Here is a 14,255-nt window from a genome sequence, read left to right on the forward strand (position 1 = left end):
CCCGGACGATCCGGACTGAGCTGTCACGCCTCACCGCCGCCGCTGCTGCTGCTGCTGCTGCATGGTTCCTGCCCGGTGCCGCGGTGCGTCGTAGCCGAGTTTCGGTCGAAGCCGCTCGGCGTCTCAGAGTCCGATGTCCCCGGTGTCCCGTCTTACGCGCACTGAGCCAACACTTCCAGCTGCTCCCTGGCTTCTCCATTCAGCTTCAAAGCCTCCGGTCGTCCCGCCTGTGGCTGTGGGGGACTCAGACTCAGCAGAAGACAGCGGACCTGTGAAAGTGCCACTGAAACTCTCGTCGTCGTCCTCCTCCTCCTCCTCTCCCTCCTTTCTCCTCTCCAGTCTTTCTGTGTGCACCGGGAGAACGGAGGAGCTGCAGCGCCGGGAACCATGAGCGGACGCGGGGACGAGGCCGGGGAAAGCTCTGGCTCCCAGGAGCCCGCGGGGGCCGCGGAGCCCCAGAAGAGGAGGCCGGGGAGACCCAGGAAGCCCCCGAAAGTGAGTCCCGAGTTTTGCGGGGTCGCGGTGTCCTGACAGGCGGACAGAGTGGACTATTTCTTACTTCATGACTTAATCCTGCAAGTACAGCGTGTGTATGTGTGTGTATGTGTATGTGTGCACGGTGTGGGAGCAGGATGTGCTGCAGCTTTAACTCTCCAAACTTTAAGTTAAACTTCGGCATTAACTCGGTTTTTTTTTGTAAATTCCCACTGCGCTTGAATGCAACTCTGATTGCATTTACTTTTGCAAAAACTCTGCAAAGCAAAGGACTCATATTTGCTCGTTGTCCTATGGAGCTGATCTGGTTATAGCCTGCACCGTATTTACATTAAAGCAGGGTGTGCAGTCCACCATAACCTCCACTGTGCTCCAGCTCCTCTCCGCTCACTTTTACTGTGCTGCTGCTGCTGCTGCTGCTGCTCCCACAGCTCAATATGTTTCTATACAAACTAATGAGGAATGCGCCTGTCTCCAATTGACAACATGAGTAAGAGGAAAGGTATGGGGGAGGTGGGGAGGAGGAGGAGGAGGAGGAGGAGAAGGGGGTTTGAATGTGATTCTGAAGATCCTCCGTTGAGTTGGGATCAAGAGACGCCATGACAACTGAGGGGCTTTTAAAGAGTTCATGTGAAAGGCGTTTGTAGCACATTGATCATTTCCCACTGCAAAAGTTACACTGTAAAAAAAAAGAAGTAAAAAAAAAAAAAAAATCAAATCAGGTCGCTGGACACTCCGCAGGCTGCAGAGTCCCTGTAGGTGTCAGAAACTGGACACTGTGGCTGTGTGTGTGTGTGTGTGTGTGTGTGTGTGTGTGAGTGCCGCAGCAGCCTGCAGCTGTTTTCATGTTAAAGCAGAGTCAGAGCTGAAATGTATGATGATGAAGATGATGATGATGAGCTGCATGCTGGGACATCTACAGGCTGCATTTGGGTTATTCTCACATATAAAGTTGCATTATACAATCCCACACTTTATGTCGTTGCGTTACCCCAGCTCTAACCTTGACCTAACCTTCAGCCCAAAGTCTTCCTCTTGAGTGTGATGATGATGTAGGTTTTGTGTGTGTGCTTCCTTTTTTGTTTCCAAGCGCAAAGTGGCGTCTCCACGATGAAGCCGTATAAACAGATTTATGTCCCGACAGCGCGCATTGACCAAAGGAAGGAGGGGGCGTGGGTGTGGGGGGGGGTGGGGGTTCAAAGCTTTGTTTCCTGTCCTTGACACCCATATCATGTCCTCCCTGCTCTTTCAGGAGCCAAGTGGAGAGCCTGTCCCCAAGCGACCAAGGGGCCGTCCCAAAGGAAGTAAGAACAAGGGCCCCTCCAAGGCAGCGCAGAAGGTGAGGAACCACACACACACACACACACACACACACACACACACCTTCGCTAATGTCTCATTTAACCAACACATGTTTGAAGGTGCTGATATCTGTTACCTGTCCTTGTTCTTAATTTTTCATTAAAGGTATAATATGTAGGAATTCCCCCATCTAGCGGTGCGGTTGCATATCTGAACGTATTCTTGATGTTGCATTCACGTGAAATGGGGCAGACGTCAGACAGACAACAAACGCTGCATGTAACAGGATAAACAAGCGTCAATGTCAAACAAGTGGTCCTCCAGCACGAGGCAAAACAATACAGGGGTGACAACATGTTGTCATGGTGATGTCGTATTGTTGTATCGTACTGTCTTTCTCTCGTGGAGTAAAATGACATCCGGTTGGTTTGCCGACGGCCGTCTGCCTGACTGCACCTGAATGCAACATCAGTGCCTCCGTCCTTCCTCACACTACACAGTGGTGACAGTTTTAACAGGCCGAGCCCACAGCTCCGCTCAGTTTCCGTGGTTACCTACGGTCACGCTGCCACTCAACGTAAAAAATGGCGATGCAACATGGCCGCCTCGGTTCGGTGCGTCGCCCACTTATGTATTTGTAACGACTTGTAACAACTCATTCTAGGGTACCAGAAAGCTTTCATTTGTATGCGGGTGTGATTAGACTTCAGTGAAATACGTATTTATGAAAGACATATGCTAATAAAAAGCCAAATAAGTTACATACTGGGCCTTTAATTTTTCATCAAGCCACCATACATAGGCTACATGATGTACATGTTCATCCGTCTCCATGTTTTCTCTCCTTCAGTGGAACTAGTTTCAGTCTGACTGTTTGTTATATGTTGGTTGAATGAGTCATTAACCTCCACTGCTTTCACTTTTGCTCAGCTCTATGCATGAGCTGCAAACCTCACCTTAACCTCAATGTAACCTCACACACACACACACACACACACACACACACACACACACACACACACACACACACACACACACACACACACACACACACACACACACACACACACACACACACCACAAAAACACAGCCACTCACACACACAGACACTGAATCACACCTCCAGTTTTCCACTGATTACCTGTGTAATGTAATGGAGCGATGTAGAGAGTCCAGCTCTGTGAGGTTCAGAGCAGAGCTGAGTTAAAGACGACTGGATTTAAATATAGTTGCAGTAATAGTGGGTGTTTGTTAGATAACACTACATTACCAGGTGTTTTTGTTTCTCAGGCTTGGATTATACATGCTAGAAACATGCTATAGTGATATGCAGCTCCATTACTGGACAGGACTTTTATATTTTACTAAATGTGTATTCTAACATGAGTGATAGTTGTAAGAGAGCATGAGCTTAAATATTGTGCATAAACAAATGTAAATCAAAGGTTTTGATGGTGGATGATAATGAACTGTGTCATCCAGCTAATGGTTCAGCATCCTTGTCCAATAAGTCTGGGTTTTGGCATCAGTTGAAATTATTAAATGTAGCCTACAATATGGTGCAATATGTGCAAGAACTGCACGTTATTTTTAGGTAAATAACAGACCATAAATGAGGTATCTTAGCCACACATCATATGCTGCACCTGTAAAACAGCAGCTTGTTTTGAAACGGATTGAAACTGACTGCAAAAATGACATCATCGTCATCATTTACATCATTTTTTTCAGTGAAAGTGAAAAGCAACAATTACAACTCCCAGTGTAATTGTTCCCAAATGATGATAATGTGATATAATATAACCTTTGCATATTGTTGAGTAATGTGTAATAGAGAGTACTGAAAACTGTCCCAGACTAGAACGGCATGAAACATCCGGCCACTTATAGTCGTCTTTCCTTTTTCATGAATCGAACACAATACATACATTGATACATTAAAGGGATAGTTCAACATTTTGGCAAATCGGCCCATTGCCATAATCCCTATAGTTTTAGGAGTAGGTTCGCTAACTTTAATTGTCGGTGCAAGCTGTTTTTAGAACGGCGGAGCAGAGCCACGAGCTGCTCAGAGCTACACTACGGAGGCTCATGGGATTTCTTGGTTTCCCTCATCAAACTCATCAAATACACAATCCAACAACTCCAAAACGCTCTGGTGGACAAATTGTGACCTGCACGGAACGTTACGAGAGGGATTATGGCAATGGGCCAATTTGCCAAAATGTTGAACTATCCCTTTGAGATAGATTTAAAAAAGACAAAAAGTTACGCATAAATACATGTTTATATTCCATAGAAAGGAGTTTTTGTATCAGTAGGGTACTGTAACTCATGTAACTTTTTAGGAACAACATTGAGCTCTAGCAGTGTGCGCAGAGAAAGGTGTTATGGGTAACAGAACAAGTACATCTCAAGTTGACACCTGTTGCATGTTTACATGAAGTAGCATATACCTCAAAAAGAGTAACACACCCCGGTAAACAAGCTTCATCAACAACAGGAACACACACACATGAAAACAGACAAAACAGACACACAGACACACACACAGCCATCACTTACCAGCACTCTCGCACACTTGTGTACACATTTCCACAGAGAGAGGGAGACAGCGTGCATGAGAGATAGAGATGATGAATGAAAAAAGGTTAAAGTGGCGAAGGAAAAGTAATCCAGAGAGAAGCTTTCAAAGTTCACAGCGGTGTCCCACCCGTCTCTTCTCGCCTGTGTTCCACGTCCCCCGTGTCCTGGTTCATTAATTAGACGTAGCCGTGATGGGCTGGCGGTGACAGCGGCCTTAGCGCTCGCTTGCCACCAGGAACCACTGTAAACATTCTCAGCACTTCTTTGAGGAGATATGAACCACTCTGCTCTGGCCATAATCCAGTCCAATCTCATCTGACAGTGTTATAATAAACACTGAGGATATTAGTCTTTTCAGATGAAAGGAGCCCAGGCGCAGCCCACACCTGTAACATATACTCTTTAAAAGTTCATTTCCCCTTCCCACATCACTCACATGCAGCTTTGGAGGAGAAACAATGGCACTGCACACCTTGACTGGACTATTACTCACCTTCCTACAAAATACAGTCAACTGGGTTTTACTCTGTGGAGATAAGGCTTTATGTATGGACGTGGGTGGTCCGGCAAAACTTTCTTATCCTGTTTCCGCTCGGATTTTATTCTGAAAGTCCTGGAGATTTTGATTGATAGCCTTTTTGCTGCTTCATCTTTATATATCTTAATATATTTCTTTTAAATGTGTAAATATTGCACTTTTTTAAATAATACTATCTGTTAGATTCATCAGAATTTTAGATCATATGCCAAAATTAGATTGTTTGCCACATAACCTCAGATTACCTAAACCTGAGTTCAGGTTTACAGGGAAATGAGATCCCAGAATTCTGTGTTGTGTGATTTACATGTGAAAAGATTCATATACGTATGGTGTTTTAAGAAAATAGGCCTACTTATAAATGAAAAAAAAGAAAGAAAGTAAAGTGATAAATGACATATTGGACTTTATTACAGCTGCTGCAGCTTCCTCCAAACCTTCTTTTAGGACCAGCAACAGCAACGTTCAGTGAAAGATCATCCTGCTACTCTTTAGTTTCACCTTGGCTCTTACTCTTACAGTTTTCTGTAAAATGGTTACTTATGGGATCCTCTTCAGATGACCGGTTATCCAGAGGCCTCTACAGACACGCTGTGTCTCTGTGCTCAGACATAGAAAACACTCTGATGATTAATTGAACAGGGTGTTGTCTTTCAGACCATTAAATCTCCACATTAAAAATGCATCATCCCAAACGGAGAACTGGGATTACAGTACACAGATTGGTTAGCCAGAAATGTGATGTGTCATGATAAAGACCTGCTAATGAACATCACAGGATTTGCTTAATGTACCTATATGCCTCTATGGAGGGTCCCAACCGTCCCTGCTTCTGCTTTAGGCTACACAACCTGATAGTTCTTCCCTTCATTGGATGAGAAAGAAACAGATTACTCTTTTAGATGAAATGACCAGCAGGAAGTGTCTGGTGAATGCACAGCAAAGACTGGGACATCCTGACCTCATGATTGGACCATTTTGTTGTTTTTTTTTGCACATAATGCTAAAGGTTATTGCAGAGGCTTATAAGGACGTTGTTCTGTGTTGTTGGAGGCCATGACGTAGACATAGAAACTCATTATGTTTATGTATAAAGCAGCTCATACAGGAAACGTACAATATGTGCATTGTTTGCATGTTACAATGCATCTGGTCAAGGTAACCGAATGTCGTAAGTGCATGCCTATAAACAACCTTTGGATGAAAGTCTCTATCCTGAGATACTATCTAAAGGCGTGCACCAATAACAGGGCATAATGGACCCTTGTTGTCATGGTAATAGTAATAAACACATGTTTAAAGTTGTGTAATGGTGATTTTTTGTTTTGTTAGGGCACAAATAGTGCTAATAAGAAAAATAGTAAATAGGTACTGGACATGATGATGGTTTGGATTAGAATAAGTAGATTTGTTTGAAGGGATAATTCAACATTTTGGCAAATTGGCCCACTGCCATAATCCCTATAGTTTTAGGAGTAGGTTCGTTACCTTTAATTGTCGGTACAAGCTATTTTTAGAACGGTGGAGCAGAGCCATGAGCTGCTCAGAGCTACGCTACGGAGGCTAATGGGATTTCTTGGTTTCCCTCATCAAAACTCATCAAATACACAATCCAACAACTCCACAACGCTCTGGTGGACAAGTTGTGACCTGCACATTCACCACGCTATGAGATAATAACACAACGTTATGAGACAGAGTTATTTTAGAGGCAAATGCAGAGACTGCTTGCCAAAAATCTGCCTCAGACGGGAACATGCATCAGCGGTTTTGCATGAATTTACCTCGAAAACAACTCTGTCTGGTAACGTTCTGTTATTATCTCATAGCGTGGTGAATGTGCAGGTCACAACTTGTCCACCAGAGCGTTTTGGAGTTGTTGGATTGTGTATTTGATGAGTTTGATGAGGGAAACCAAGAAATCCCATGAGCCCCCGTAGCGTAGCTCTGAGCAGCTCACGGCTCTGCTCCGCCATTCTAAATAGCTTGCACCGACAATTAAAGGTAACAAACCTACTGCTAAAACTATAGGGATTATGGCAATGGGCTAATTTGCCAAAATGTTGAACTATCCCTTTAACGTCAAAGACCTTTGTTGCCCTGCAGGTGGACATAGTTATGGAATAGCTGTAGATAAAGGAAACAATGTTAACTACGACTTAAATCAAACACAACCTCCTCCTAGTGTGGACTGTAGGTCACCTGACTTTGCCTACGTCAGTCAGAATCACGGCTCTGAGGGGGTTTATGGTCTGTGGGCTGTAGTGGACACACTATGCACTTTCTCTGAATGTTTTTTATCTGTGAGATAAAATAATGAAAAACAAAAATCCACCTGCTGCTGTGTGGGCGGGTTGAGTGGCTTGTACTCGGTGTCAGGCTGACAAAAGAGCTGCTGTTGATAACTGAACCAAAGCTGCACACATGCCCTAACACCAGCACATCACTGATACGGGGCCTTTTGCTGGTCATCGTCTGCAAAATTCATTGCAGCTCAGCAAATTGAGTAAGATTTCACCTGACTCCAGGCCAGCAGCCGCAGAGCCTGGATCTGATCAATTATTGACTCCCCGGTCTGATCGTGTTAATTGTGGATGACCGTCTGCGATCTCCACCAGTTCCCACAAACGTCAAATCGTCCTGTTATGGTAATAAGAAAGCTAATCCGGTCGAATTACAAGGGAACTGGTTGCCATGTAGGCAGGGTTTGTGTTACGCTATTGTTGCATGGCGGTGCAGCTAAGATTGTTTTGAAATGCATTAGGCAGCCACACAGCAGTTATGCCACTTTGCAAGTTTCTACAAGTTGTTTTTAATAGTGTACTGACAGGAATATGAAGGCAGCAACTGCACAGAAGCAAAGACAAACATGCAAACAGTAGTATCTCCATGGCTTTTTCCAAGATGGCTGCAGCAGTGTAAAACATACAGCTTGTGATTTAAAGACTTAAAGGTGAGCTGGATGATAGACCAGTAGTAGTTTCACAACCTTTTTATCTCACAAGTAGATGTTATGGTTTGTCCCTTGTTCCCTATTTATGTCTTGTTTTATTTTGAAATTCCCTTTGTCTTGTCTTCCTGTCCTCTCCCTCCTCTGATTACCTCATGTGTCTCACCTGTGTGCGATTCCCCCACCTGTGTCTCGTTTGTCCCTCATTTGTTTCACCTCAGTTTCCCATTGCCCTCTGTTGATTCGTCTGCGTTCGCGCTCGGTGTTGCCTTTGTGTTTCCTCTAAATCAATTCTATAATCATTATCAAATCATTAATTTATCATCTATAGGCCAACCTATTTGGTCCAGTTCCTCCAGCATCATAACAGTAGAATTTTATTCTAAGACGACAGAGAGTCATGGAGCATTCAGCTCAGCGTGCAACGGCAGAATCAGTCTCACAAGTGCATTTACAGGTTGCATAAGGAGCAGGAAAACAATTCAGCCACTGCTGTTGGAAAAAAAAAAAAAAGGCGCAGTTGAACAATCACATATTAAAACAGGGGCCTCCTTTCAGTGGAATTCAGTGTTCTCATTTCATTTGAATTCTGTTTATTCAGAGCATGAATGGACCCTCCTACCCTCTCTGTGACACTGAGCTCCATTGGTTCCATCTGAAGACGGAAATATGTTTAAAAAAAATGACATTTGTAACAAAAGGCTCAGTAGTTTCCTGGAACAGTGGGCATTGTAGTTTTTTAGCAAACATTCCTCAATGAAGAGGAAGCAGGAAATTTTGTTGGGGATGGCAGATTAATTCACAGTATTCATGGTAATGAAGCAACAAGCCCCCCCAGTGAGAGGCTGTTTTACATTATAACAATAGACCTCTATGGTGCAGAGGGATAATATATACATGCTGGCTGCTATTGATATTTACATTTGCGTAAAATGCTCAGTAACTTCATAAAACACATGGTTGATGTAGTTTTAGGCAGACATTACTCAGAAATAGTGCACTTAGTTGTTGGGGACTATTTTACCAGGCAGATAGATACGCATTTGATGGACAATTCTTATTTATTGAAATGTTGATCAGCCGCTATAATATTACACCCGAGCCGAGCTAATACCTGAGCTGTGGGAACAGTGACATGGCTAGAGACGAGCCGACGCGTCCAGTAACACGAGGAGTCAGACGATCACGGGGTTGGAAACCGACCTCCTGTTTAGTCAAATTTATTTGAAGGAGAAAACAAAAGTGACCCGCAAACGTTTTGCTCAGACCGCCGCTGGTGAACGCTCCCCATCGCGGTTTTACAGAGTCTCAGTTTCTTCTTGGGGGCCGTGTGTGCGCTCGCACAGGGATAAACTGTTGGTGCGTGTCCAACCTGTCTGATCCGTGAGACCGCTCACATTTCTTTGACCTGCTGGACTTTGTTGTAGTGATCTCACCGTGTTCTCAGTTCTCTGCAATTACTCTGCTGAGTTGGCCCGTTGCTCCGACTGATAGAGACAATAACCAGAGATATGAGAGGATGAGCAGGTTGCAATAAAACCACAATTATCTGTCAGTGGAACACAATGGATATGAACATCATGGCCACAATAAAGCTTACACACAGATTACACATGGTGGAAAAATGTTGAATACATCTTTCCTGATCTTTACAAACACCTCAAAATGACCGATTGGAGTTAATTTATTAGAATTTGATCAATTAGGTCCAATAAAGAATAAAAAAATCTTTTAAAAAACTGTATTTTTGTTCCATTCTTGCTCTCATTTTGCCAAAAATAACGTTTCAGTTCACTTTTTTCATCCAACCCGATGACGTATGTAACACAATAATGCCACTAATGTCATGAGGTCATAGGTTAAAGACTGATTCATTTGTCTTCACAGAAAGCCGAGGCAACTGGAGTGAAAAGACCCCGAGGACGACCCAGGAAATGGGTGAGTCAGTTTGTTCTCTGGAGGTGCGAGCGTGCGTTTGCATGCTGCACACTGGAGCACGTGTCGCACACAAACACACAACACAAGAGGGGCTGTGACTAAGGAGCTGTGTCTGTTGATAAAAATCTATTTGTGGTGCATGGGAAAAAGCCTGCAAGAGTGAAGGAACACAGTCACCACATTCCTTATCATTTAAAAAGCCTTTCTTTGCACAGAGTAGGTACGGTCTATTTCCTGGTCTTTAACACATTTCTTTATATTGACTTTCATTATGTGGCCCGAGCACATTCCGAGCTTCCTGGTTCTGGTTGTTGCTGGTGTGTGTGTGTGTGTGTGTTCAGGGAGATCGCCAAAATGTTTGTGTTATCAGTTAAAGAAAATGTTTACTCTCCACGCCGACTGCAGGAATACTTAAATAATTCCACCGACAGCTTGAACGCCTCAGTGTTTATCAGCTCCAAAGTAACAGGGCTGATTGATAATGCAGGGAAAAGCAGCTGGCATTTAGAAGTGCCACCAGGAAGGGCGAGGAGAGACGCATATATCATGTCTGCGTTTTTATGTGCCAGAAGGGGGAAAAAAAGAAGGGGAAAGCCTGCGAGAACAGAGCTGCAGGGTCATAAAGTGTGTGTTTTATATTTATTTTCCTGGAAGGAATGGTGTGTTCCAAGAATCAACTGTGCACATTGAGTATATTCTCCACTGTCAACACTCTGCTGGTTTACTGGTGCAAGCTCATGCTGGGACTTGTTAGCTCCATGTGGTGGCTTTAAAAAATTGAGAGCAAGTAAATTAGCTGCTCTGCTCGCATGCGGGGGCATTGAATCCTCGGCCCGCGCGGCCTTCTTCAACAGCAGGCCTGCAGCTGCCAGGACGCCACTTCTGCTCTAATGTCTTTGGAGGAACTCCCAGTAGGCCACGGTAGCATGAAAAGGGCATTTCTGAGAGTTACAAGAGCAGGTAAACCAGGTGACCCCTACTGCCAAGCCAAATATAAATCCCCATTACTGTTTGAAAATATATATTGGTATAGTAATAAATTTAAAGTACCTCTGGCACAAACAGTCATGCTACTGAGATTGCATTTTTCTTGACTCTGATGTTTGATGTGAACATTAACTGAAGCTCCCTTCCTGTATTTGCAAGGTTTTATTCACTTCACCGCTGGAATGTGATTGGCTGATTGGATAAATGCATGACTAAACAAGTGTGAGTGTATATATTATAACAAATAATGTAGTCATCCTTAAAATGCCAACGTACGGTGGCTCAGAGACAGGGCCGGTCCTAGGATTTTGGTGGCCCGAAACAAGATTTTGTTTGTGGCCCCCAAAACACAAAAAAAAGCACAAACACTAAATTGCACACAGTTTATGTGTTAAAGGGGAACTATGTAAGTCCGGTCACTTTTCCACTGTTTTGCTAACCCTTCTCTCGGGCCATCTGTACACAGGTTTGTGTGTTGGATACTAAGCTATTCAAATAACACACAGGTCCATATTCATGTTTTTATTTTAAACGTGTACAGGTACAGTGAGTAGGGCAGCAATCCCACTGCCATAAACAGACCTTATCTGTCAATTGCATGGTAATCATGCAAACAAGCTATTCAAACTGATGTTTTTTTTTAAACATAAATGTGGAAACGAAAAACTATAGAAAATAGTCTAATCAACCAAAGATTTTGCGACCCCCCCCCCCCCCGTTGCACCTCCGTGGACCCCCTGGGGTCACGGCCCCCTGTTGAAGACCTCTGGTGTAGAGCAAGATGCTGCATCAGCCAATCACATATGAGGAGCTCTAGTAGTTTATTATGTTACATGAATGCCTTTCTATCTTTGACCTCATGTTGTGATGACATGTCAAGTAGTCTCCCCCAGTGCAGCCCCCCCCCCCCCTCCGTTGGTCTTAATCTGAGCTGTGACATGTAGACAATAACGTTTAAAGGTCTGTGGGGAATGGGTTAAAAACTGATCCAATGTCCTAGAATAAAAGGAATATTAAAGATTCTTATCAGACGCAGCCTCACAGCTGCTGCGTCGTCAGAGCAGCAGCCTCAACAAATCTATTTCTCAACTCTGAACCCTTGGACTGAACTGATGAAACAGTTGGGGCTTACTGCGGTGTGCACACACACACACCTCCACACCTCCATGCATACACACCTCTGCAGCTGCCTCCGTTGCTTTATGTCAGCGCCTCTGGCACGACTACACACAGGCTGTAGCTCTCACCACTACAGGGCGTACGGCACGCCGACACCCACATGACAATCAAAAGGTGCTGCTTTACTGCTGCTCCCTGCTGCTGTATCTCAAGTGTGCGGATTAGAAAATGTTTAACTAGGCCGGTGACCTTTCAGCGGGATAATTAGGCTCTTTAGCTACTTTGGGGCTTTTGTTGACTTGAACGCAGCTCATCATCGAAGGATTCAGGAGCGACGCAGCGTGGACGGATGCATGAATCAGAAACTCTCTGTGAATGTCAAAGAACGATGCTTTTAGTTCCTTTCAATACCGCTTTCAGTCAGAGTATGACAAACTGACCTTTGACCTTTTGCTCTTGCCTTACAATCATCCTTTTTTTTCACCACCTATTTTGTTTCCATGGCAACATTACACCTTTTCTTTATAACCCGAAGAGCCATATTCAGAACAATGGTTTTCAGCTCTGCTCATTCATGTACAGACATTTCCAGGTGAATGTTTACAGAGAATTTGTATTTGTTGTATTTTTCCAGGATGTCACTCCACTTGTGTGGATAAGCTGCTCTTGATGCTTTTCTGAAGTTCTGTATTTGTATTTAATCCTGGATTTAAATTCAAGAAACTGTGAACTCCAGCATGCGTGCTATGCGTGCAACTCTTTGTCTTTGTCTTATTCATTCATATATTGTATCAGAAATGAAGCACTACAGCAACATGATACATTAATTTGGCTGCAACCCAGTGCTCCTGTGTTTGCCAAAAGCAACATTAGCTTTCACTTTGTTAATTTTGTTGTTGCAGGTCGAGACCTGTTTTTTGTTCCAGACGTGAATTATTATCAGAGGGATTTAAATGGGTGTCTGGCATTGTCAGCAGTGAGTGACATGCTACTCTGTGTGACTTTTGGAATTATTTATCATGAGGCAAACTGTGGGCGTAGGTTTTGTTGGTGTGGTCATATAGTTCAGCAAGGCTCAGATTAAATACAGTACAATGACAAGTATGTGATATCATACAGAGGTCCCAGGACAGATGGCTGACCTACATCTACACCCATCTAGTCCCATACTGTATCAAGTTAGATGTGAATGTGTATAGTGTGATTATAAATCAGGTCTAGGTTCAACATTGATACTTTGAAAGTGTCAAAACCTCAGTCCACAGAGAAATGCACACAGCCTGTATTCAGAAACTGAGCCTTAAAACCAGCCGTCAGGACTTTCGTAACTTTGTGATGTCACAAAATAGAAGTCCTCGCTCTCAGTCACGTCCCACCTCGCAGGATTCGGTTTCTCTGAGTGTTTTACCTGAAATCTAATAGATTTTTATTTGATCCCTTACAAACAAGTCGGCCAAGAAGAGATCTCTGAGCACTCCTCTCTTCTGGTTGGCTGACACTGACCTGTTGTTACTAGAGCTCCAGAGAGAAGCCTGAGAGAGGAGATGTAAAACTACACTCAGATGGTTTCTGGTTCTTATACAAATATATCTTCTTATGGATCAGCACTCGAATAAAAGTGTACGGTAAAATAACATTTAAATAAGAATGACTGAGAGGTGAGGTAAGGTATGAGCAGTCAGTCAGTAGCTCTCCGTGATTTTGTTTTTGGCTTATTAAAAAACCAGAATCTGCTCGTGTCAGTCAGACCTGGCTGAGCCAGGGTCAGTCCCTCATTGGTATGTCTTCTCGCTCCTCCACTGTTTGGCTGCAGGTCCTGTCCTCTATGTGCAGGTGCTGCGATGCTTACCAGCTGAGCAGCTTCCTCTGCTAGTGGCCTCCAATAGATGGCATTCATCAGTTGTGCACAACAGCTTCCCTTTTCCGCTGCCAAATGGCTGCTGTGCTTTGGTTCCTACACAGGCAAGATAAACTCCTCCGTCGCTGTTTGCTGCTCTGTTACAGTAAAGCTTTTTCCATCCTCAGCATTTGGCTGCCAAAAAGAAAGGCCTTTGTGTGGGCATGGCAACAAGAAAGAAGACTGTGATGTAACTTTTATACTGCTGTGTCTTAATGAAGTCATATGCAGGGAAACATTACAGTTGTACCTGCAGACGTCAGGGTTTTTTCTATAATCCAGGTCAATTGCTCCTAATCTTTAATCTGTACTGGTTAAAGGTGAGTAGGCTGGATGGTGAGCGCATGTTGCCAGGCTTCCACAGGACTGACATAGGCCTATTGACAATCGTTGACACATACAAAGCATTTAAAGCTTTTATTTGGTAGGACAGTGTGCAGAG

General features: G+C 43.8%; 1 protein-coding gene across 1 annotated transcript in view; it reads left to right on the forward strand.

Moving 5' to 3' along the window:
- Positions 1-250: 250 nt before the first annotated feature.
- The window catches only part of hmga2 (high mobility group AT-hook 2), a 44,713-nt gene continuing 30,708 nt past the window's right edge, over positions 251-14,255 (forward strand). The window contains exons 1-3 of the mRNA XM_085769539.1: positions 251-495; positions 1,748-1,834; positions 9,760-9,810. Of these exons, the coding sequence (XP_085625665.1) occupies positions 388-495; positions 1,748-1,834; positions 9,760-9,810 (246 nt within the window). The 5' untranslated portion in view covers positions 251-387. The remainder of the gene's footprint in view (positions 496-1,747; positions 1,835-9,759; positions 9,811-14,255) is intronic.

This window comes from Trachurus japonicus, chromosome 23 (genome assembly GCF_045865225.1).
Source record: "Trachurus japonicus isolate A0001 chromosome 23, Traja_1.0".
Taxonomy (NCBI): Eukaryota; Metazoa; Chordata; class Actinopteri; order Carangiformes; family Carangidae; genus Trachurus; species Trachurus japonicus.